At 41.1% G+C, this 24,509-nt stretch overlaps 1 protein-coding gene across 2 annotated transcripts in view; it reads left to right on the plus strand.

The window, feature by feature from the left end:
* PLPP4 (phospholipid phosphatase 4) overlaps nt 1-24,509 on the plus strand; it is a 101,082-nt gene that overhangs the window by 39,532 nt on the left and 37,041 nt on the right. The window contains exons 2-5 of one of the 2 annotated variants that reach the window (XM_039546214.1): nt 1,194-1,302; nt 7,718-7,808; nt 10,908-10,971; nt 12,275-12,399. In XM_039546214.1, coding sequence (XP_039402148.1) covers nt 1,194-1,302; nt 7,718-7,808; nt 10,908-10,971; nt 12,275-12,399 — 389 coding nt within the window. Of the gene's footprint in view, nt 1-1,193; nt 1,303-7,717; nt 7,809-10,907; nt 10,972-12,274; nt 12,400-24,509 lie in introns of those variants that run through there. The other variant, XM_039546215.1, reaches the window with a different exon arrangement.

Consider the following 24,509-nt stretch of genomic DNA (forward strand, 5'->3'; position numbering starts at 1 on the left):
TTTACCAGAAGTTTCAGGTGGATTTCTGAAGGAGCTATGAGACCTGGATGAGATTTTCTGTTTCAGAAGACTTGTGTTCCTATGGCCCAGATTTACAAAGTTATGCAGATAGATGCCTGATTGGACTTACAAAAGTGACTAAACAAGGTAGGTGCCTAACTTCCATTGACTTCAATTGGAGTTAGGAGCTTGAGCACTTTTGTACATCCCACTAGGCACATAAATACTTTTATAAATGTGGCCCTACATTATTTTAGACTATCCCATTGCCTTCCAAATCCTGCTTTTCTTAGTTGGTTCACATCCCCACCTCCACCTGCATTTCCCAATTGTAAGATAAACATCCTTTCTTCCTCTTGAATTTTTCCATCTTTCTAGCATCTCACTTTTGCCTTAAGATGGAGAGGTCAAAGGACATGGAGGAATGATTTTAGACTGACATATTTGCAAGAGCTACAAATAAATCTAGACCTCCAGGTTGTCCCCAAAATTCCGTAGGACATTTCTACCCAATTAAAGTAATCAGACTCTAAAAGACAACCAGTCAAAGTTATCTGAACAAGAAAGAAGGAACTTACTAGCTTGACTTCAGTAATAGCTCTTTCCATTTTCAAAGGCTGGACACTGTCACTTGTCCATATTCCAAATCTAAAGAGCTCACCAGCTGGGTCTGTTTTAGGGGACAAGTGTCTTTTGGAAAAGATGTTTTGTAAAGATTATCCTGTTCTTTCTGTCAATGGGAGAAATTCTCTTCATTGTATCTTTCTATCTGCCTAATGACTATAGGACTACTAGTTTTTGAACCCCAAACTTTGTATCCCGAGACTTGAAATTTGGATGCCATGACTTTTATTAATTAATGTTTTTCTTTTTCTGTACATGGCACCTTCTTCCCATGGTATCCCGTTCTAGTGTTGTACTTGGAGCAAAAAATAATGGTAATTTATCCCCTGGAGTGCAGTTTAAGATACTCTTTAAAAAGATGCAGTTCATGCAATTTTCAGAACCATTTTGCTGAGTGTATATGGATGAAGGTTATATAACTATAACAGTGGTGTAGGGTGGCAATATGTGTGGATGATTAATGACTGTAGTGTCCTAATTAGTTTGGGGGAGGGGGTTCTGCAAGGCTATTATTTCAATATCCATAATCTTTTTTAACTGGAAAAAATATCTTTTATTGTTATGTTTAGTTTTACAGAGTTTTTGGATCCATTCCAGAGAGTTATCCAGCCAGAAGAAATCTGGCTTTATAAAAATCCTTTGGTACAATCAGACAACATACCTACACGCCTCATGTTTGTAAGTACCAGAGATTTAATGGATCATTTGACAGCTTTATGAACTGTAAACTAAACACACTTTCATTTGATAACAGGAAAACTTGTGTAATTATAGCCTGTTCCTTGGGTTCTGATTATGATAAGATTCAAAACTATGTAAGCCTGAACTTATTTATAATATGAGAAGTGTTACAGAAAAAACAAAACGAGCAGTGCAGGAGGAGCAGAAGTACTGTATTTTGAATTCTATATTGATGGTGCAGTTTCAGATTTAAGCAGGAGTTCACTAATGGATGTGAGGAATGATCGAAAGGCTCCTAAATTAGGTGTCTGGGCACTTTTGAAAATCCCAGTAGGCATCTATCTGCATCTTTAGGCACCTAATTACCTTTCTTAGTGCCCACAGCAGCTTTGAAAATTTTACCCCAAATCTCTACATTGTGATTTGCTCATGTTTACAGCCCCTTTGTGTTGGTTTTCTGTGAACAGTCAAGGGGTTATTGGGAGACGAGGGTGCCCAGTATATCACAGAATCAGGCTCTAAAGCATCCTAGCACTAACCTGACATGACAGTGCTATTGTTCACCCTGTCACGCCCAGCAGAGTTCATATGGACATGCAGGAATGGTGTTAAGCTAGTGGGAGCAACTAATATCAATACTATCTCTCATTGTGGAGAGCTACTGCATTCATTTAAATAAGGCCCTGCCACTGAGTACCCCCATCATACCAGTTACCTCCACATATAGAGCATATATTTTTAGAAGTTAGTGGATATAATTCTATGAGTGGATTCATTTCTGTAGTATCTCCACCAGCTTGAGTGAAATTATCTTAGGGATGAGTGTGGCACCTAGAATGAACTCCTGGTTCCCTTGAAGTCAAAAGGAGTTTGCCACTGACTTCAGTGGGGCCAGGGTTACCCTGTGAGTCTTTTATCTTTAAGGTCAGCGGCTTTAATTCAGAAGGAAGGCAAAACAAAAGATGTAGTTTGATGATTTTTGTCTTTGGACAAGAGAGTAAATCCAAAGTTAATAAATATATTTAGTTATATAGCTGATAAGTTGAGCATGCATCTTCTTTACGAGACAATAGTCCTATTCTGAGCAATCAGAGTCAGAAGCTGAAGGCCAAGATATTTAATCGCCCAGGATACAGTTATTACTGAGTTAGGAGGAAGCCTGATTAAGTATTTCCCATCACAGTAGGGTGAAAAAGTTAAATGAAAAGCAGGCATTTTGAACTGTGTAAAAAGACAGAGGCAGATGTAGCCAGGAACCTAATTCTGCCGACTTTACTCACACAGAGTGGTATCTTGCTTCATAAGTAGTCCCACTGAAATCAGTGGAGTACAGTACTACTCTAAGTGTTTGAGGGTCACAGAATCCTGCCTAAAATTTGCTTTGGGCATACAGTTGATGAGTTCTTAGGGCAGTAGTGAATGTGCAGGGGGTTGCAGCAATGCGGAAATCACATTAAAAAAATAAAATGGTCATGGGGGAAATAGGAAGGATAATGCATTAGATGTCATAGGGGACATCCAGTGGTTGGTAAATAGCAAGGATGTAAGGAAGGTACATTTGATCCTTATCTTTCACCTACCCCAAATGTCAGTTTTTGCCATACTGTATGACAGCTGAAAGCTCCAGTGGAACTGTGAGTCAGTAACCTGACCATGAGTCAGTAACCGTGTGCTCGGATTGGCTTAGACTATTCCACTCAGTAAAAGGCAGCTCACCTGTGAGTGACTGCTTGAATTAAGAAACTATAGATAATTTCTAATTGGTTTGGTCTTATTTCTTTAATTAAAAGAAAACAAAAGACACACACACACACACATCTGTTATTTGCTTTCATAATTTAAGGTGCTTCCTGTTACCAGCACCATAAACCAATTTTAAAAGGAATTTCCAAACAAAGAATTGTTTAGCATTTGTTACAAAGTCCTACATTTAGAACACCGGGAGATTTTAAAGTCAAGAGGAAAGTCATGAATAATCTAGCTCCAGACTCAAAGTAGGCTAAATCGGCATGTTGGCAAAGGGGAAGAACTGGAAGGGACTTCCTCACTGTTCTGTTTCTTCAAGAACAGACGTGCCTGGTACTATTCATGGCTTACCCTGCAAAGTGCTGAGTACCCTCAGCTCCCACTGAAGGTTGAGGGAGTGCCCCTCCCAGGAACTGCTCAGCACAGCACCATGTGGGTTTAGGCATTTACACAGTCCGTCATATCTGCTAACAGTTTAATAAGACAAGTGAGTGCTTTACTCAGTACTAGGTGTTTGCTCAGGTGGATTTCACTCTAGTTTCTATACTATAGAAAAATATACCTTCCCCCTTCCTCAATCAATGGTTCTCAACCTGCAGCCCATGGGCCACTTGTGGCCCAATCAGCACCAAGCTGCAGCCCATGTGACATCTTCAGGGCCATAGAGGTAGCATTGGATGCGGCCCACATAACGCATTGTGAGCCACGTATGCAGCACACAATGGTAAATAGGTTGAGAACCACTGGATCATAGCCAGACTAACCCATGTGCATGCTTCCCTGCTTGAGCTCCTGAACCTTGGTCCCAGCCCCTAAACATGCCAACCAGTGGGGCTAAGCTGGTGTGGTGCAGGAGGGGTAGTATTCTGGTATGGGTAAGTAGCAGATTACTACCTCCCTGGAATAAGGGGAGAGCATGACTCCTTCTCCATGCTGCTTCCAGGACTGCACAGCTATACTGCGCTTTACACAGGCCGAGCGTGAACATACAATCTAGCCCTAAATCATTAAAAAATGCTGTCAAGCGATAAAACAGCTCGCAAGTGAAAAATCAGTATTTTTCAGCACACAAATTAAATCTTGTGTGCCAGTGGATTTTATTGAAGTAATCGGAGACAACAAGAAGTGCTTTTCTGGGGGATTTGTGCAACTACCATTTATCTTTAGGCTGACAAGATGAATAATGAATGTGCTAGACTTTTACTGGTGTCTCACCCATCAAAGCAATATTAGAAGATTTCACTGTAGGAAAAGAAAATGATACTGAATCATGAGGGGGATGTTATTATCTAGACCCTTGCGACATATAATATATATTATAGATGTGAGCCCTGCATGGTTCTATTGTGGAAGAAAAAGGGAATCTCTTGTAGGTCAGGTTTAGCTTATACATATATTGCACTGATGAGTAAATTGACCTCCTAACATAAGAACGGCCATACTGGGGCAGAGCAATGGTTCATCTAGCCCGGGGTCGGCAACCTTTCAGAAGTGGTGTGCCGAGTCTTCATTTATACACTCTAATTTAAGGTATCGCGTGCCAGTAATACATTTTAAAGTTTTTAGAAGGTCTCTTTCTATAAGTCTATAATATATAACTAAACTATTGTTTGTATGTAAAGTAAATAAGGTTTTTAAAATGTTTAAGAAGCTTCATTTAAAATTAAATTAAAATGTGGAGCCCCCTGGACCAGTGGCCAGGACCCGGGTAGTGTGAGTGCCACTGAAAATCAGCTCGCATGCCGCATGCCATGGGTTGCCTACCCCTGACTAGCCTATTATCTGTGGTGCCAGATGCTTGAGAGGGAATAAACAGAACAGGGAAATTATCAAATGATCCATCCTCTGACGCCAGTCCCAGTTTATGGCAGTCAGACGTTTCGGGACAGCCAGAGCATGGGGTTATCAACTGATGTTTTCAAATGAGCAATAACAGCAAACACAATGAGTTGCAGATGTGAACAGTTCTGAACCTCCATCACAAATCCATCAGTTTGTTAAAAATATATGAAAATCTGCAGTGTTACCAGATGGATTGTGCAACATTCTGGATTTAGTTTCTGTTTTACTTCTATCCTTTGTTGATCTCTTCTGCTGCTCCTGCCTGTTCAAAAGATTTCTAACTCCCTTGTTTCATCTGTATAAGCTATAAGTTTGTCAACGAGGCTATAGTTTGACATGTTCTTCAATAACGGAAGATAGATTTTTTTTTATTTTTTGGGGGGAATCCTTCCTTTTAATAATAAAATAATAATAATAATAATTCTAGATTTTACTCTAACCATTTTTTTCACTGTCTCTGATAACAGGGTTTAATTTCTGTTTTCAGAGAGAGATGGAGAAATTTGCATTCCTAGGGTACAAGAAATAAAGTCCATTCTTAGCACTATTTCGCCACCAAGCCACACAGGAGATTCAACTGGAACGAAAAATGTTCTGCACAATGGCAAGCTTAATAAAATGTAAAAATAGGGAGCCATCTCCTGTCCTCAGTTTCACCCTTATTATTCACTCAAGACAGCGGGGTTGCATGGATGCAAGAGAGTGTGGAATCTGGACCAGGATATATTATAACAGCAGTAAATCCTTTGCACTTTTATATAGCTCACTACCTCTGATGATTTAAAAGAGCTTAATATTGGCTCTGAGCATTGGGTATTATTTCCGTTTTTCAGCAGGGTGAACTAGGACACAGAATCCTCTTTGTCCTAGTTCCCCAAATCTCCATCAATTTCTCCATTTTTTATTTAAACGGGACTACTCAAGGATTAAGCTACTACTCAGCGTAAATAAAGGTAGCACAATCTGGCCCAGGTTAAATGGCTTGCCCAAGCTAGCATGGCAGGCAAATCAGTATCATAATGTACAGTTTAATTTTCAGGTTCTCTAAAACATCCCAGCCAGCTTATTTTCACTTTTCTCTACTATACAATATAATTAACTCCCTGCAGTAGCAGAGCTGGACGAGCAGCAGCCCTGCTGAAGGACACTCCTCGTAAAAATCTAGACTGTGTTACAATCAAGCATTTATTGCAACGTGATCCATCAGCTAAAGGCCAAATTATTTCTTTAATGGGAGTATCATTAAGGTCCATGGGAGTCATGCACATGCATCCAAGGTAGATTTTGACTACAAGTTCCTTTGCCAGACAAGAATGGCACAAAATATGCTATTGCTGTACCTTGCTCCGCTAGAGTTTAGTTGTGGATGTTTGAGAGCTGTTCCCCCCCCCCCCCCCGATTTTTACCCAAGATTAAGCAACCTGCCATTGGCTCCACTCCAGTACAATTGTTCTGTACATGAAAGAATCATAAGGCTCAGGTCAGCCAATGCACTTTTACAGATTTTGGGAAAATATTAAGAAAAGATTTAAGCACCCCCAAGCACCCCCTTGAAAAAGTTTGTGCTGGATTCTTCTACCCTTATTCACACTGAGTGGTATCTTACTCCACAAGTGGTCCTATTGAAGTGAATGGGTTTTCTTATGAAGAAAAAGCACTATTCAACACAAGAACATCGAGGACTGAATGAGGTTTTTTTTTAACCTGAGGTAGTAGTAAAGAATGGCAGCCAATTCCAACACGAATGGGTTTTGTGAGGTTTGTGATAAGTATGATGGGATATGTGTCAGACTATGTGTTTCACAGCAGTGAGCCCATGCATTTCCAAGTATTTAATCCCTAGACTGTAAAGTGACCCATAGTTCTGTTTATGGAAGCCAGGAAAAGGCTTTATTTTTCGATATATGAAGCAAGTTAGCACAGTGAGTTCAGTTAGAAGTATTTTTCTGTTAGGTATCTGTACAGAGGAAAACATTGGATCAGCAAAATAGTAACTTGGCCTTTGCTTTTGTGTACCGCCAGTTACATATGCTAAATAGTTCATTCTTTTCAAACTACAGTACAGTATATTTATGGTGAGTTGTTCACCAAGGATGGTAACTGTGACCAGCCTGCATGAAAAACAGCACAAATAATGCACCTGTCTGACATGCTTTGTCACACTGAGTAGTAACTTTCATTGTCAATAGCCCCACTGAAGAAATTAGGTTCAATGGGATTACCAACGTACTGAGACTATTCTTAATACAAGGGTGGCGGAATCAGGTACAATACTATTTTCTAGTGTATAATTTGCAAAATATGGTCTGGACCCTACAGGCACTTAAGCACATGAGCAACTTTACTCAATAAATAAAGTTATCTACTTGCTTCTTTGTTTGCAGGCTTAAGATCTACAACCTGACATGTTTTACTCTATTAAACATTACATTGTTGTGCATGATATATGTGTTTCTTAATAGATCAGAAAAGTGAAGAATTTGCTTATCCACTTCTAGAAAACAAACATAAAGAGATGTAGTTGTTGGCAATACTGAGTCATGATCTTTATGCACTCTTCTTTTTCATTTACAAAACTGACACTTTAAATGTAGCTCCAAGTAATTACAAATCAATTATAACCCACAATTAGGTTACAATTTTTAAGTATATTCATTGCCCTCTAGTTACAGATATAAATTGTCCCACTTTGCTCAAGGTCAGGAGTTCGATAAAGATTATTCAGCCATCCAGTCTAAATGGCACTAACTGGAACTAATTATTAATCCGTGGGGATGACAGGGAGTTGATGCTCTCATACGTGATTATTTGTTATCTCTCCCAGGCAATTTCATTCCTCACGCCACTGGCTGTCATTTTTGTGGTGAAAATAATCCGGCGGACAGACAGGACTGAAATTAAAGAAGCCTTCTTAGGTAAAGTAGACTGATTTTTAAGATGACAAGTGCATAAGAGTTCCTACGATGATTGTTCTAATTAGTAATCCAAGCCCTGAAAAATCTGTGGGTGAAATGCTGGTTCCACTGAAGTCAAGGAAATCTTTAAAAAATCTCTCTTTTACATAAATTTCTAAGCCTATGAGTTCCATGACTTGTTTCTACATTCTATTGATCAAATCAGATTATGGAGCTTGCTGGGTAATGAAACTCAGCTGAGATTTTTCTAATGTTGATTGGCTAGAATCTGTGGCAGTCACTCCTTTACTCTCTATGCCACAGTGGATTCCTGTTTATTTTCAAGTGCAATTTAAGGCAGTGGTGTTAATTTTTAAAGCTCTCTGTGATCTGGGTCCTTATTGACTACTACAAGGGACCTTCAAATTGTCTCTGTATGCTTCACCCCTACCAGGGGCGGCTCTAGACCCCAGCGCGCCAAGCAGGCGCTTGGGGCGGCCGTTTCCCGGGGGGGCGGCATTTGGCTCCGGTTGAGCTCCCGCCGGCATGCCTGCGGCAGGTCCACCGGAGCTCGGAACGAGCGGACCTGCCGCAGGCATGACTGCGGCGGGTCCCGTCTTCCCGCGGCTCCGGTTGAGCTCCCCCAGTCAGGACTGCGGCAGGTCCGCTCGGCCCGGGCTCCGGTGGACCGACCGCCCGCAGGCTGGCAGGAGCGCAACTGGAGCCGGGAAGGGGACCCGCCGCGGGACCGGGGAAGGGCGGCGCAGCGCGCCGCGCTGCTTGGGGCAGCCTACTTTCTAGAGCCGCCCCTGACCCCTACAAAAGGCTGAGATCAGCCAAAGAACTTTTGCTAACAGACTATGGTTTCAAACGTTTGGAGCTTAGTGGCAGGGTATTTGTAGTGAAGAGGCCACGACTGGAATTCTTTCCCCTTTTGCTGGTGAAGCAGAGCTTGAGTTTGTTGATTTTCAGATCACAGGCTAAGACCCATATATTTGCCCAGACTTTTGTCTGTGCTAGACTGGATGTAGAGGGTATTAGTGCTAAAATCAATTTTTGGAAGAGTGGAATTCTCTTTGAGTTTGTTCATCTATTCTGGTGTTCTATCAGCTTGAGAAAAGATCTTAGACATTGTTTTTTGATGCTGCCAGTACTTGGCAGTTTGTTGTTAAATTTATCATGAACGATATTTTATTGATGGAAAATGTATTTAGTAGGCAGGGGGAACATGCATTTATACATATAAAATCATATAGTCATGGTGCTGGTTTTCATTCTCTCGCTCTCATTTCAAAAGCAAAGGAGCTCTGGATCTGTCTCCATGGTTTCTTCTCCCTCCATGACTCAGGGATACTTTAGATTGGTATTCTCTATTCCCACGCCTCCCAATTTTGGACTGCCATTACCATTAGCCCTATAATGCCCAGATAATAAAAAAAAAAATCCTCCAAAAAAGGCACCCACTGACTCGAGACACCACAATTTTAATGTTTTACAAAATAGCCCAATGTTCAATATTTGCATAAATTCGGACCTTTTGTGGGCTGGTCATATTCAAAAAGATAATTCAGACTCAAAATGGGCATGATCTTCAGCTGGTCTAGATCCACTGACTTTAATGATGCTATGATGATTTACACCAGATGAGGATCTGGTCCAGTGCATTCTGCCCACAAAAAATAAGAAACTCTTATTCTATAGCTGTTATTTTCTTTTGGAACTCTTTGATTCTGCATGGAAAAATGTTTGAATGGAGAGGAAGGAAATGCTGGTTCTGATTCTCCACTGCTTTGCCCCTTGTGTAGCCATTAACATACATGTTAACTGAATGCAGGTCTTAGTTCTCCACCCACTTACACCAGTGGTAGCATTTTATAGCCAGATTCCACTGAGTTTGCATAGACATAAATGGCAACACAAGATGGAAGGATGTGTGGATAATCAGACCGTGTAAGTCAGGAAATCTCACATATATGTTTCTCACATATTATTACCATTCTCTTAAAAGGGAAATACAGTGCTGTGATGCTACTGGTCAAAGGTATTTGATCTTATAGAAAATTTCTATTGAGCACATGCAATCATCATAAAAAACAGAGAGAGTAAGAGATGGCAAATGACCAGAGATGTTGAAAGTAGAAGGTAGGGGACTGTGTTGAACAGTACTGCTGTCCTTGGTATCAATTTGTTCCTTTATTTCTGCCAGAAGCTTTGTAAATGGCTGGAAAAACACCTTTCCCTCCCTTCTCTCTGAAAGGCCTAGTATTTGACTTTAAAAAAAAGGAAAAAATAGACAAATCTTATGATGTACAGAGACATCAGGCAAGGATTTTGTGGATACAGAATGATAAGTGCCAGTGAAGTACTGGAGTACAACAATTAAGACATTGATACAACGAGATAATAGCCTGATATCATCATCTTCTAGCTTTACTCACATCTATATGGGGTTGGCCTTTGAGTCCTTCCTTTCCATTCCACTCTTTCCATAATAGCCTGATGCAGGTGTCATAATCATAAGAAACATTGCTTTGACTGTTCTCCAAAAATAAGAGATCTTCCTGATAGGCTTGACAAGAAGAAATACAGTGCAATGGTAACATAGACTGCAGCATTAAAGCAGTTTAAATCCAAACAGAAAGGAATAGATGAGCCTGATGGAGTCAATGAAAAGGCTTCCGTGGGAGTTAGATCAGGCCCTTTGTGAACACTAGTGAACTTTTGCTTAAATACAGTTAAAAAGTAGGATATTTTCATACTATAATGGAATGACATTTAATTAAAAAGTTCCTCATTTATTATTAATTATTATTGTTTATGTCAGCACTGTAGCTGTTTGGAAAACAGCAATGTTTTTCATTATTTTTTGGCAAAATGTATTGTTCCTTTTTTTCCCTTTGGCACAACAGAATCAGAGCAGGATTATTACCCTGTTCTGCAGTTTACTCTCAGCCAAAATAAGAAAAGAAACAATGGGGTTATTAAAATCTTTCAGCTATACTCAAGAATCCAATTTCAAGCTGTGAAAAGTTTCAGTTCATAAATCAAATGCTGTAACACTAGAATTTATAACTTGTTACCTAGGTTGTTGTTATTCTCTTTGTTCATTTTGTTTTTTAGCTGTTTCCTTGGCTCTCGCTCTGAATGGAGTCTGCACAAATACTATTAAATTAATAGTGGGGAGGTAAGTCATGTCATGTTCTAAGTGATGGCTTAAACTGTCAAATTAAGATTGTCTGTCTATAATCCATTTTAATAAAAAGACTAAGCAAGGCTCCAGAACACATTGGATTAGCAGAGATTCCTGTTACCCTGTCCTCACCCCTGGAAAGTATGGTGCATATCTTCTTTATGTGACATTTGACTGTTGCAGGATTCTTTGCTGTCAACTTTTGGAGTTTGTGTGGCAGATAGGCTAGTTTGAAGATCCAGACAAGCAAGACAAGGTGTAAATTGTAGTCTATACATTTCACTGGTGATACGTAAGGGGAACAGTCACAGTGTGCAGGGGTTTAGCTGCCAACTCCCTAGTACAACTACATTGAAATCAATTCATGTTTCTGCATTTTATATAATGCACGCTACTGTCCATGAGATCTTCCATCAGTAGCAGCATTCATCAGGATTACCAAGCCCAGGAGTGCGGTAACCAATGGACTCCTGAAAGGGCTGTCTCTTATTGTTTCAGGAGTGCAGCATGCAGAGTATGTCTGCGTATATTTTGACACACACCCTGCTCCCACCCCAACACTGCTCTGTTGGCAGTCATAATACTTAGCACTTTTCACTTTAAAAGTGTTTTTATCAAACATAACGAACTGATCCTCGCAAGAGCCCTGGGAGGTGGGTAAGTATCACTTGCTCCATTCTACACATAGGGAAATGGAAGCAGAGAACTTAATTGACTTGTCCCAGGAGTCAAACCCAGATCCTCATAGGTATTTAGGTGACTGACTCCCATTGAGTTGGAATTAGAACTCTAGTTCTTTGATCCCAGTTCTTTAGTCTAACCAGCAGGCCATACCTCCCTCTTATAATAACAGGTAAGGGTGTTACTGAGCAGAGTCAACAAGCCCTGTGCAACCTTGTGGAACATGAGTGGTCGTTATTGCTCTTTTGGATAGCCTACTTGATCACTGAGCATGATGTGCAGGTTGGCTGAGTTATGGGATATGCAATGAGTAGCCCTGCATATTCCCTTTCAGGATCGAGCCTATATATGTCCATCAGGAATGAGCCTGTCCAAATGCAGAGAAGCCACCATCCAATGGCTGCTAGCACACCCTCCGTGAAGTTTTCCTACAGACAGCATGTGTGCAAAAGTTTGGCAGGAAGGAAGGAATAAAGAACATATCTATTGCTACCACATGCAGAATAAAAAAAAAGGAAGTGAACTCTCTCTATGTGATAGTAAATTTAATAATCACTTTGAGGTTCATTTATAACTACAGCTCTTATATTTCAAATGTCCATGGTGTTTTTTGTAGACCTCGTCCCGATTTCTTTTACCGCTGCTTTCCAGATGGAGTAATGAACTCTGAAATGCACTGCACAGGTGATCCAGATCTGGTGTCCGAAGGCAGAAAGAGTTTTCCGAGTATCCACTCTTCTTGTAAGTTCATTCAAATCCCACTCATCTTTGGCAATGTTATCTTCATCTGTGTGTTAGCATTGCTATTTCTGATGGATCGTGCACCTGGTTTTAGCTGGAGGGAACAGCACTTTTGTAGAAAACACCTGGCTTGAAGTTTTTGACGTCATCCCTTTTAAACACTAAGGCTCTGATTCTGTGACCCTTTCTTACCTTGAGCACTACCTCACTCCACAGGCAGTCCCACTCACTCTACAGACAGTCCGGATGAATTAAGGGACTGCTGAAGGTGACAGAGGATGACAGAATTAAGAACTGTATGTAAGATTTGTGTCACAGGTTTCCAGCATTATGGGACTCCAGCCTCTGACTGGGGCGGGGGAAGGTGTCTACAAATACTAAATCATGTTTTATTTCATTAGTTATAGTCAAATGAAATATGCTTGACTTGAGCAAGAGTTGATTAATTTACTTGTTGAGTTTTGAAAAAATTGCAAATAATGCATAGTTAGTACTTTTGTAGCACTACTTCATGAACACAAAGTTGAGTCATGAAGGTGGCTCATCTGTACAGGATGACATTTATCCATATCTTTACAGTTTCACAGAGATGTTTCCTTGCAATATTCCATATCCTAGAGTTTTTACTTTTGTTTCAGTGTTATGGGCTGGACTGTGAGGGAACAAAGGGCTGTAAAAGGGAATGAGACTGCTCCCCCATCCTTACATTCTTGTCTAGTGTCAATGGCTCTGAGCACACACAGGGATAAGTGAGAGCTGTGTGCTCATTCCAAGGAGGTAGATGGGCAAGCTTTGACTCCACCCTTAATGTGCTAGCACAGATGATTCATCACATAATGGGAGGCTGTAGCTCAGTAGGAAATTACTATCTGCTGGAGCACAGTTCTTTCCATTGGCTGCTCCTAGAACAGTGTAGCTTCTCACCACTCCATAAACAGGGCTTGTGGCAGGCCCACAATCTAGCTCATATATGGTGAGCAGTGCAGGCATATAGTACGTATGATGTCACAGTCTAGTAACTTGTAGTGTTCGCAATACATCCCCAGATGCTGGTTCCTTACATCTGGTTGCAATCAGCTTGGTTCAGCATAGTGAAAAATTACACCTATACAGATTTAGATAACTGCATGCTTACTTCAAGTACTGTAAATATACAGAGATGTACTAATAAGGGACCCGTGCTGAGAGCATATTAAAAATAGAGCACCACGTCTACAGCATAATGTTCAACACTAATGTCATGTGAATTACAGTGTGACTTCCCCATGCTGGAACATATTATGTTATAAATTGGCGGCTGCAAAGCTTAGGTAGTAGACATTCAGTGTGCTTTTCCCCAGATGCTAAAAACATCATGACTGTAATGTGCTTCGGTCTGTATTGTGACACAGCCCAGGAGCCGACCACTGTTCCCACACCAAGATTCCCTGTCATATAGCAAAAGTACATTATTGTGCCCCTAGGCCAGAGTGTATGTTTGGGATCAATTTTTTTTAAAAAACTAGATTGGATTTATAAGCACTGACTTGTAAACTGACTTTATGCAACACATAGACCAAAATTATGAGAACACCTTTTTCCTTCACTGGTTAACATAACTTTATTATACAGTTTAGATTATTATATTTCCAACCACAAAGACTTTTATTAGCAAGCGATACGACTGAGGGGATATTATATACACAGCAATTTTTATCTGTTGATGATCCTAGGCTGAAGTGCAGCAGTTCGGAAACTGCTACAAATCCTTAGTTGTTTCCAATTTGATGCCATTATATGTCCGTGTTGTATGCTCTGAAGACTCAGAATGCAGTTTATAATAAATATTTTATTTCCATACAGGAAAAAGAAACTATTCTAAGATGACATTTTTACAGCAGTACCCACCAAACTTTCTACATAGCAAGGGGTATCCAAATTATAGGAATAACAAGAGTTAATAAAATTAAATTTAAATAATCATAATAAATATAAATTAATTTCCTTGCTGCCACTTCATCCTTAACTTACTCCGCTGGGCCTAAGTGTGGGAAGCAGCAAACATCATGTAAAATGCAGCATCACACCATGTTATTGGTATGATTTAAGCACTGGGACAGGTTACTTAGGAAGATTGTGGAATCCCCATCATTGGAGGGTTTTAAGAACAGGTTAGACAAACTTCTGTTAGGGATGGTCATGCCTATTTAAGACTGCCTCAGTGCAGGAGAAAAGATTAGATTAACTCTTTATGTCCCAACCAGCTCTACATTTCTATGATTCTATGAGTTCTCTTTAGAGCTGTTACTACAGCTATACATTTCCTGGCTTTCTTCAGTGTAACATGGTGAACTCCACACACAACTCCTAATAAAAAAAACACGCTCATGCTAGAGTCAAAATGCTAACCCTCCTGTGTTCTGGTGTTATTAATATAAAGTTATTTCCAAAATTACCAAACAAGAGCCAAGCCTAAGACTTCTCCCTAGGCTTGGCTGTGTTCCTTCCCTTGGGATCTCTCTTGGTCAGAGGACTACTCCCACTTCCCTTTCTATAGAGGGTGGAATCTAATCAGCCACACCAACCCAATGAGTTACTAGTAATTAACCAGCAGCTCCCTGCCTGGACCCAAGACCTGCCAGAAGGATAGGCCAACAGGAGAATCCAGCCAACCTGTTACAGACATGTAAATCTAGCTCTTAGGGCCAAATTCTAATCTCACTTACACCAGTGTAAATCCAGAGAAACTCCTCTGACATTAGTGGAATTGCACCATATTTACAAAGGGATAAGTGGAAATAGGATTTAATGTTGCATTAGCCCCTTCAATGTTATGTTCCCTTGCAGCTTCTGTGCTGTAACGTGTAGAGTGGATGGAGCAATACTGGAGGTGAGTTTTACCCCATGTCCCTTTCCTTTTAGGCTGCATCAAAGAAGCTTATAGTTTTTCCTATGGTTTCATGTCTTTCTGGTAGTAAAAATAAATAACTCACCCTGGGAAGAATGAGAGCTGACATAATAAACCATAGCACCTCTCTTGGAATGATAGTTAAAAGTAGCCCTCTGCAGTTTGGCATTTCCTCTTTCATTTGGACATATGAAGGAAATAAATCACAAGCGGAAGTATCATGCTGCCCAGCAGCTGGTAAAGAGAGATTAAAAGCCTCAGTCAAAAGCTATTTTCATCTTCAAACCAGCATTCTTTCCAGTATCCCTTGGCCAGGCTGTCAATCAAATGCCTTGTTGTACAAGAATCTGATTCTGAATCCATGCAGAGAAGACTTTTGACAGGAAGATTTGTTTGTTGTGGCTGTGGTGCTACATAGATGCATAGCAAGGTTGGTCTCACTGACAGATCATCAATGGAGGAACCTGACACTACATGTGCAGTAACACCATGTTGAATGCCACCCTACTTGCACTCTGAGGTTAACTGGTGGCTTTGCATGGCTTGCTCCTGCACTTGGAGAGCTGAACAAGTTTTATGATGCTTAAGCTGCCTGGCTATAAGTGTGTATCCCATAAAAACCTGATTCTCCCTGGCAGGGGTGCAAACTGCTAGGAAGCTGTAATTTGCTTATGTCAAGTCAGAAAATGGTGCCACATACAGAAAGCCCTTTCCAGAGTCATATCACTGCAGAGTACAACTGATGAGAGACAATCATGTGACTTCACTAGAGGAAGCACCATTTTCAGGACTGATATTTCCTGGAGTAATATGATTAAGAATGACAGTGCAATACCCAGGATAAAAACTGGGCTCATGTTACTTTGTTCTAAGGGGTAGATAAGTCACATATGGTGATAACCCTGCTCAGGGTTTAGAGGATGAGCAATAAAAATTGTACCTAGGGTAGAGTGAGACGGTTGGGGGAAGAGTATTGTGTTGGATTCTGCTGCTGATTTGGTGTTTCTTGCTGATTAAGGTCAGGAAAGAAATGGGCACCAGAGAATTCATGCAGTCACAGCTGTGTTATGTTGGTCATCTGTGATTCCAGTGAAACTGTACATGGAGTAAGTTATTTCTCCAAGTGTGTAAGGGTGTCAGACTGATACCCTACTTTGGAGGTACCCTTATCATACAGGAGGGTGTTTAAACAGGGTAAAGGATTTGACTACTATATTTAGCAGTTGAACTCAAAAGCAGGTGACAGCAAGAGCTAGAAGCATGTAAAGTCTTTTTTCATTGTAAAATACGTTTCACTGCTTCTTGCAAGCAGTGCAGAATTATTTTTAAATGCGTCTAGAAGGTTTATGCAGCTTGGGTACTTTTTTTTTTTTAATCTCCCCCAATTTAACTTTCCAGGTTGAGTGGTCTTTTCTTCTTGGGTACAGGAAATAGTCTAAAATGACAATAATAGTCACCTTCTTTTTGAGCAGGTTGGTGGTGCTCAATGGGAATGCCAAGAAGCTAAACATTTTTGTGGTAACAGTTTTGGAGGCCAGTAGTAGGGTTGTTTTATAATTTCAGAATTTAATATCACCACTCTGTGGTTACTGTATTAATTTATGAAGAAATGGAATAATATACAAAAGCATCACAAGCTGTGTTTGGCTGACACAATCTTGGGTAAGAGTGGAAAGATTATATTTGATCTTCGTATTTAGAACTGTAGAGATCACTACAGGAGTACTGTATCCAGTGCTGGTGTCCACAGTTCAAGAAGGATGTTGGTAAATTAGAGAGGGATCATAAAAGCCACAAAAATGATTAAAGAATTGGAAAACATGTCCTACAGTGAAAGACTGAGCTCAATCTGTTTATTGTAACAAATAAAAGGTTAAGGGGTGATTTGATCTTTACTAATATGTACCTACATAGAGAACAGAAATTTGATTTAGTCAGCTCTTCAATCTAGCAGAGAAAGGTAGAATATGATCCAATGGCTGAAAGTTGAAGTCAGGCAAATTCAGAATGAAAATCAGGTGCAAATTTTTTAACAGTCAGCATAATAAACCATTGGAACATCTTACCAAAGGCGGAATTGTTGTGGTGCAGTTTTCTATAACAACCTATTTTTAAATCAAGGCTGGATTCTCAAAGGTTCTAGTTCTAGGAATTAATTCAGTGAAGTCCTAGGGCCTGTGTTTTACAGGAAGTCAGACGAACTGATCACAGTGATTCTTTCTGTCCTTATAATCTATGAATAGTCACCAGCAGAGGCAAAAGACACTGTGACTGTCATAGTGGAAAGACACTAAATTGAATTTACCCATAGACATAATAAAATTCTCCTGATTCATTGCCAGGAAAAAAAAAAAGCTTTAATATTGTTAAAGCTCTAGAGACTGGGTTAGGACTAACCCCAAGTGCTGAGGTGATTTGCCAATGGGCGTGTGGGCAATATTCTGTCCATCCATTCTGGGAAGCAGGCAAGGCACTGAAATATATAGGTGGCAGGAATCTTGTACAGTCAACACCTGTGAGTTCTCACAAGAATGGAAAGATGGTGGGCACAAAGCAACATGTACCAGTCCTGAGAATGACCCTTTATGTATTTGGAAATCTTGGTGCCTGCCAACATTTGGGAAACCATAGGTTATTATTCTCTTTTATTCAAGAGCAAACACAACCACTCTGGCAGCAAGTAAGGTAAAATTAGATGAATTTCTTCACAAACAAATATTACGTTGCTTAGATAAGCAAATACTACAATAAATCACCACACTGGTATTGACTCAGGGCAGCTATACTGCAGACTAATTATATGCCAATGTTAGAATATGTACAGCTTTGAAGTAGCACCCGCCTGTTAACAGCTGGCTGAGAAGTAGCACTGGCTACTGCTGAAAACTGCTGTCCTTCCCCCTCTGATGGAGGAATAGGTACTGGGAAGTGCATCTGTTGGAGAACAGTCTGTGTTCTCCAAAGGTTTCCTTTTTCTAAACTCTTGATTGAGGCTTTTGTAAGTGATGGGCCAGATCCAGAGCTCACTGCAGACAATGGACTTCAATGGAAACTGCTGGCTTAGATCCTTTAGACCCCATGGCTAAAATGATGAACAAAAGCTGATACAACCATATCATGAATGATGAAAGAGCATGGTTCCTATTGTGCATTTAAACACCAATTTTATGGTATTTTAGGTGAGTTGGCTGATTGCAGATCAAAATACAACTCACAACAGGTCTGGAGAAAAGTTCCAACAACACAATCCTTTGCAAACAGCTGGTCAGATTCACTAGTCGTGCAACAGGGAGGTGTAAATTATGACTGCTTGAACCAGTAAGGCCATTTGTGCCCAGAGTGGGAGGAGTGGGTTGACCCAAAAGTAGACATTGATACTGCTACCTTCTCTGAATGGGGAAGCTTTGATTTATGGTTAGAGCCTCACCTGTGAAAGATGCTGAGACGATGCTTGGAATCAACACAACCCCAAGAAGCCCTAATCCCCACCCCTCTCCCATGCTATGCCTTGCGTAGGACAACTGAGGTTGTGGATTCTTTATACCAATGCAACCGCTTACCCTGGAGAACGTTTCATCTGCGGGGTCCTGCTCTGGAGTTTACCACCAGCATCGACCCTGCACCGAATGTGAGCAGAATCCTTCTGAAATGCAAGGCTACTCTTTGAATTTGACATTCCAATGCTGCTATATTTTATTGGCTTTTTTATTTACTCTCTTCCAAATTACTACCTCTAAAGATATGACAAAGCACATAGGAACAGAATAAGTTACAGTACACTTGGAGGTAGCTGAGTTGAAGGAAATCAGCCATGCCACTAAAGATGGCTGTCAGTAATGTGCCTTTCAAAGGAATAATTCCTGCTCAGTGATGGGTGGACTGTGCTGGGAAATACCCTTTATCACATCTGTTTAACAGATCTAGCTAACGTTCCCCCTCATCCCCAGTGCAGCCACCCCAGTGTAACAGGGGGAGAAGAATCTGTGTCCCTTCTGGGGTCACTCCTTCCAGTGTTAGGAGGCAGATTATTCCTCCTTGTGAACAGGTGAACTAAGAAGGCAAAAATGCTCCTTTTGCTGTTTTCTCTCTCTCCTAGTATGAGGCCCGATTCAGCCCTGTAATGTAGCAAAATGAAAGCCGAACAGAGTAAAGGACAAAATGCACAGACATTCAGACTTGATGCTCTGGTACATTTAGCACAACAAACAGCATGAATTGGGCAGAAATCAGTAAAAGCTTTTATAGTCAGAATAAATTGGATTTAATTATACCTATAGCAGAATGATTATCCGGCATATTGAATGGGGGAAAATACAATGTATGAATAAAGTCCACTTAATTGATTAAGCCATGCACACAGTAGTTGATGACTGAAAAGCACACTGAACTTGCAGGCATACAGCATACTGATGGGGTGGACAGAAAGTCTCCTATAATTGATTTCTTGCCCTTTATCATATGACTGATGTCATTTTGATGTCTGTGTCAGGTCCACAAGATCCTTCCATAAGCAAAGTGTGAGCCTGGATTTCTGTCATGTAATTTATTGAACAGTCAGTAATGTCTGACTCTTTGAATCTCTGTTAAAAAGTTACCATCTCACAAAAGCTCCTTGTTAAGTTTCATTATTGCCTTAGATCAATGTTTCCCAAACTTGTTCCGCCGCTTGTGTAGGGAAAGCCCCTGGCAGGCTGGGCCGGTTTGTTTACCTGCCGCGTCCGCAGGTCTGGCCGATCGCGGCTCCCACTGGCTGTGGTTCGCTGCTCCAGGCCAATGGGAGCTGCTGGAAGTGGCGCAGGCCAAGGGATGTACTGGCCGCCACTTCCAGCAGCTCCCATTGGCCTGGAGCAGCGAACTGCGGCCAGTGGGAGCTGAGATCGGCCGGATCTGCGGATGTGGCAGATAAACAAACTGGCCCAGCCCACCAGGGGCTTTCCCTGAACAAGCGGCGTCCCAAGTTTGGGAAACACTGCCTTAGACAATGGAGTGCACAGGAAATAAACCCTTCTAATGACAGTTTTACATGCAGTAAAGCAATTCTAAGCAGACCAGAGTCAGGTGATAAAGACTGGAAATGTAATCAGAAAGGTTCTTTTCAATATCTGCCAACCCTTTGTTACTGTAAGTAGCTTTGTGTGTTTGCCAGTTCAAGAGAGATTTCTCAGAGCATCAGTTTTGTGTACTATGCTTGCAGTGAATATTTGATATTAGGCTTCAGCTAATACTTGGAGGGAAGAAGGGGAATGTGAGTTTGCTTGGGTTACAAAATTTGGAAGAGAAGAGCAGAATACAGTTGTTCAATAATTTCAGTGACTCTAATTTCCAGTGTAATAAATGAGTGGCCACAGACATTTATGACTAACTAAAATAAGTATGCTTTAGTAGAAGGACATTCTAAAATAGCTTTATTGCATTATTTTATCACTTATGATCACCATGAGACTATGAAGAATGAAGTCAATTGTCCAGCTCTCTGTTTCCTCTTCAATGCAAATAAACGGCATAGCTTGCAAAAAAATAAGTCTCCATGTCTGCCATTGCTCTACTCTGGAGGTAAATTCCCTCATTTAGGGAATATTTCTGAATTCCTTGTACACTCAAAACTCCTGTTGAATTCAGTGGGAATATTGGATCTGCAAGGCATGCAGGATTGGGCTCTTTGTCTTTCCTCCCCATATTAGTGAGCTTCAGTAGTACGACAAAGTGTCTGACTTTCTGCATGATGGAAAGGTGAGTGGCCATATCACAAGCACCTGGTGAACCAATGTGACAAGAATCCAGAACAGGTTCTCCACCATGAGGCCTCATGTTTCTGTAAAGGAGATGCAGGTCACAAGTGAAACTGCAGCTCACCTTTCATACAGAAGGCAAAAGAGAAGATTAACCTGACTTCATGATAGAAAGCTTCAGGGGTTTCTTAGGGACACACTCCCAAAGAGAACTGGGAGAGTTGCAAACACTGAAGGTAACTATTCCTGCTAAATTAACATAAAGTATTGTAAGACATACTTACAAGCTTTGTTTTAGATTGCATCCAAATTCTAATTCACTTCCTTCTCTGGGCTTGGTAAATCTTTAAAAATGGGTGCAGTCATCATGGGGGCTGCTCCTCCTTTATACTGGGGGCTGAACCTCCAGTGACACTTCTCAAGAAGAGGAGACATCAGAAAGCCTAAGTATTATTTCTCCTCTGGACTCTACCTCAAAGTCATTGTCAAGCATTAGTAGTGGCTGTAATGTTGTGTCTTGGTGTCTGCTTGACCTTCAGTGGTATTCCAAAGGGAAAGATGGAGTGGACTACCTAGGTCACAGGCCAGAAAGCTATGCTCAAAAACATAGGCCACTTCAACCATTTCTGTATTTTAGAGCAGGGCATATCATCTGCATTTGTATTTTTCTAAAACGTCCATCCTCAAACCAGCAAGGTCAGTTTGCAGCAAAGCTTTGCTGCAATTAAATTGGAGGAAAATCTTATTTCAACCGATAGGATTGCAGTAGGCAAGTGAATTGAAGATCATGACAATATGTGAGAGAGAGTAAAGGGGGAAAAAAGAATAGGAGAGCTAATCTAGTTCTGATGTCATAATGCCACCAGTCAGCAGGCCATAATTCAGTGAGGGCAGGGAGCAAATGGAAGGGGAAATTCTGTCTTGATTTAACAATCCCACTAACGTATCTCAGGTACAGACTAGTTCTAATATAATTGATCAGCGTTACTTGTAATGGGCCTAGCAAATCAATGGGTATTTAACACTCCAGAACTTTGAGGAATTTGGATTTAGAGTTTTAATATGAACTTTACTGTTGACCTTTTTCCAGGTAGGATTCTATATCCAAATATATCCCTGAAAACTTCCAGAAAATTTGGATCCAGAACCAAACTTTCCAGATCTGTCCATCCTGAGTCTAGATGTATTGAAGCTGGAGATGGAAAAGCCATATCAAATTATTTACAGTAGATTAGCCCCTTGCTAGTGGAGAATTATTCCCAACAAAATATATTTTTTGAGCTTTTCTCAGCCTAATTTTATGTATTTTAACTGATAGGGTTTCCAGCAATTCCTTAGGAATATTATTATACAGTTTACGAGTTCAATATAGGGCACGTATTTCTCTCTGATCTAATCTTGAGCCATATAATTGGATATTTCTCTTTTGGACTTGATGCATCATTTCAGAATGCTCTGAATTCAGTTCAGTATGTTCTCCTCTATTAAGCTATGCTGTGTTACATGCCAGTTTACTAAATGCTGCAATTATTTGTTACAAAGTCTGCTTTTTGCTCTTGTGGAAGTACAGCATATGCAGTTACCACAAATTTCCTTTGTAGCATGTCACATGTTCTTGTCGCCTGAACAAATAGTAGTTCAGAAACTAAAAGTTACAAACACTTCTCGACTGATCTATTCAGGTATCAAGCTCAGTGGGAAAAATCCTGCCCTGACCCAAAAGAGCCAGGTGGGGTTTGGTGCAGGGAGCAGAGCTGGCTACCAACCAGTACAAGAACCATCCTGCAGCTTCTGGGTAGAATGGCTCAGAGAGGGGCACAGAAATATATAGCCAGAAGCTATTTATAACTCCAAATATACTTCCTAGACCCCTTTAAACTATTATGGAGACCTGTCTTGTTTCTTACATAGAAAATAATTCTCCCTCTAATCATCTCCCACCAGGGCAGCACTAGAAAGGATTTAGGGATAGATTTTCAAAAGTATTTAGGAATTAAAAATGAAGATAGGCATCTAGCAGGAATTTTGAATTTTCCTTGCGCCCAGATCTTCAAAAGTATTTAAATGCCTAACTCCCACTGATTTCAATTCAGCCTGGGCCTAAGTGAAAATCCCATTAGGAATGTATCTGCATCTTTAAGCACCTAAATATCTTTAAAAATCTGGCCAATGTTTCCTATTGTGATTCTCTTCTTGTAGCTTTCTTTCAGGAAGAGCAAAATGTCACCCCAGAAAAATTGTAATTGAAACTGTTGTGGAGCTATTTTATGCAACATAATTGAAAACATATTTTATAAGAGTAGGTAAAGTTTTGAAAATAACTGATACTTGAATCTCTTGAACAACAGAGTAAGATGTTTCCAGAAGAAATTTTCCCCTGAAACCTGCCAGCTAGAATTACAACGGATATTTTTAATATTCATTTCTGTGAACTTAGCTAGAGAGGGCCCTGATGTCTGAAGCCTCTATCCCGATCCAGTGTTTTCTGATATTCAGTTTTGGGACTGAGGCAGGGCCGGCTCCAGACTCCAGCGCGCCAAGCGTGCGCTTGGGGCGGCGTCCCAGCGGGAGGGTGGCAGGCGGCTCTGGCGGACCTCCCGCAGGCATGCCTGCAGAAGGTCCGCTGGGACTGCGGCTCCGGTAGACTTCCCGCAGACGTGCCTGCAGAGGGGCTGCTGGTCCCGCGGCTCCGGTGGAGCATCCGCAGGCACGCCTGCGGGAGGTCCACTGGAGCCGCGGGGCCAGCGCACCCTCCGCAGGCACGTCTGTGAGAGGTCCACCGGCGCCGCGGGACCGGCGACCGCTAGAGCACCCCCCGCGGCGTGCCGCCCTGCTTGGGGCGGCGGAAACCCTAGAGCCGCCCCTGGACTGAGGTCTCAACCAAATGATGAAAGGCCTGACCTCTGAAGTTTAGACCAAGCTCTGTGTGTGCACTTTCCTGAAAATGCAGATTCACAGTTTTGATTTAGGCTAATCTCTTGTAAAAGTTTCCATGTTAACTTTTAATTGAGTCTGCACCCAGTTAGTGTCATGGTTTGTGTCCCCACACACAGCATGGGTAATACACAATTAGTAACCATAGCAGCTAACAGCATGTCACCCTTGCTAGAAACTTAGGCTAGCTCGTGAAAGTCTTTCTGTAACACTGTTACCTTGCTGTGTAGACAGGATTTCTCAGCAGTGCCTGTATCGCCAGTTCAAGTTTTTTTCTTTCCTCCCAGCTCTCTGGATGATACAACATCCCTGAGGGCTTTGCCCCGTGCAAAGCTGGTCCTGCTCTGTGTATGTGTCATAAGGGCACTCTCTCCCCCACTGAAGCACCATGGGATAGCTGCCTAGATTTTCTCAGAATGCACTGATACAAACATGGTTGGACAGTATAGTAGGTGTGGACACAAACATAGTTGTGTTTTGAAAAAAATGTGTGCTGTGTTTGTTTTAACCACATCAGATAAGAGCAGCATGATGTGTTCCCAAAAGTTGGATGCACTTGC

The sequence above is a fragment of the Mauremys reevesii genome, linkage group 7, assembly GCF_016161935.1.
Source record: "Mauremys reevesii isolate NIE-2019 linkage group 7, ASM1616193v1, whole genome shotgun sequence".
NCBI lineage: Eukaryota > Metazoa > Chordata > Testudines > Geoemydidae > Mauremys > Mauremys reevesii.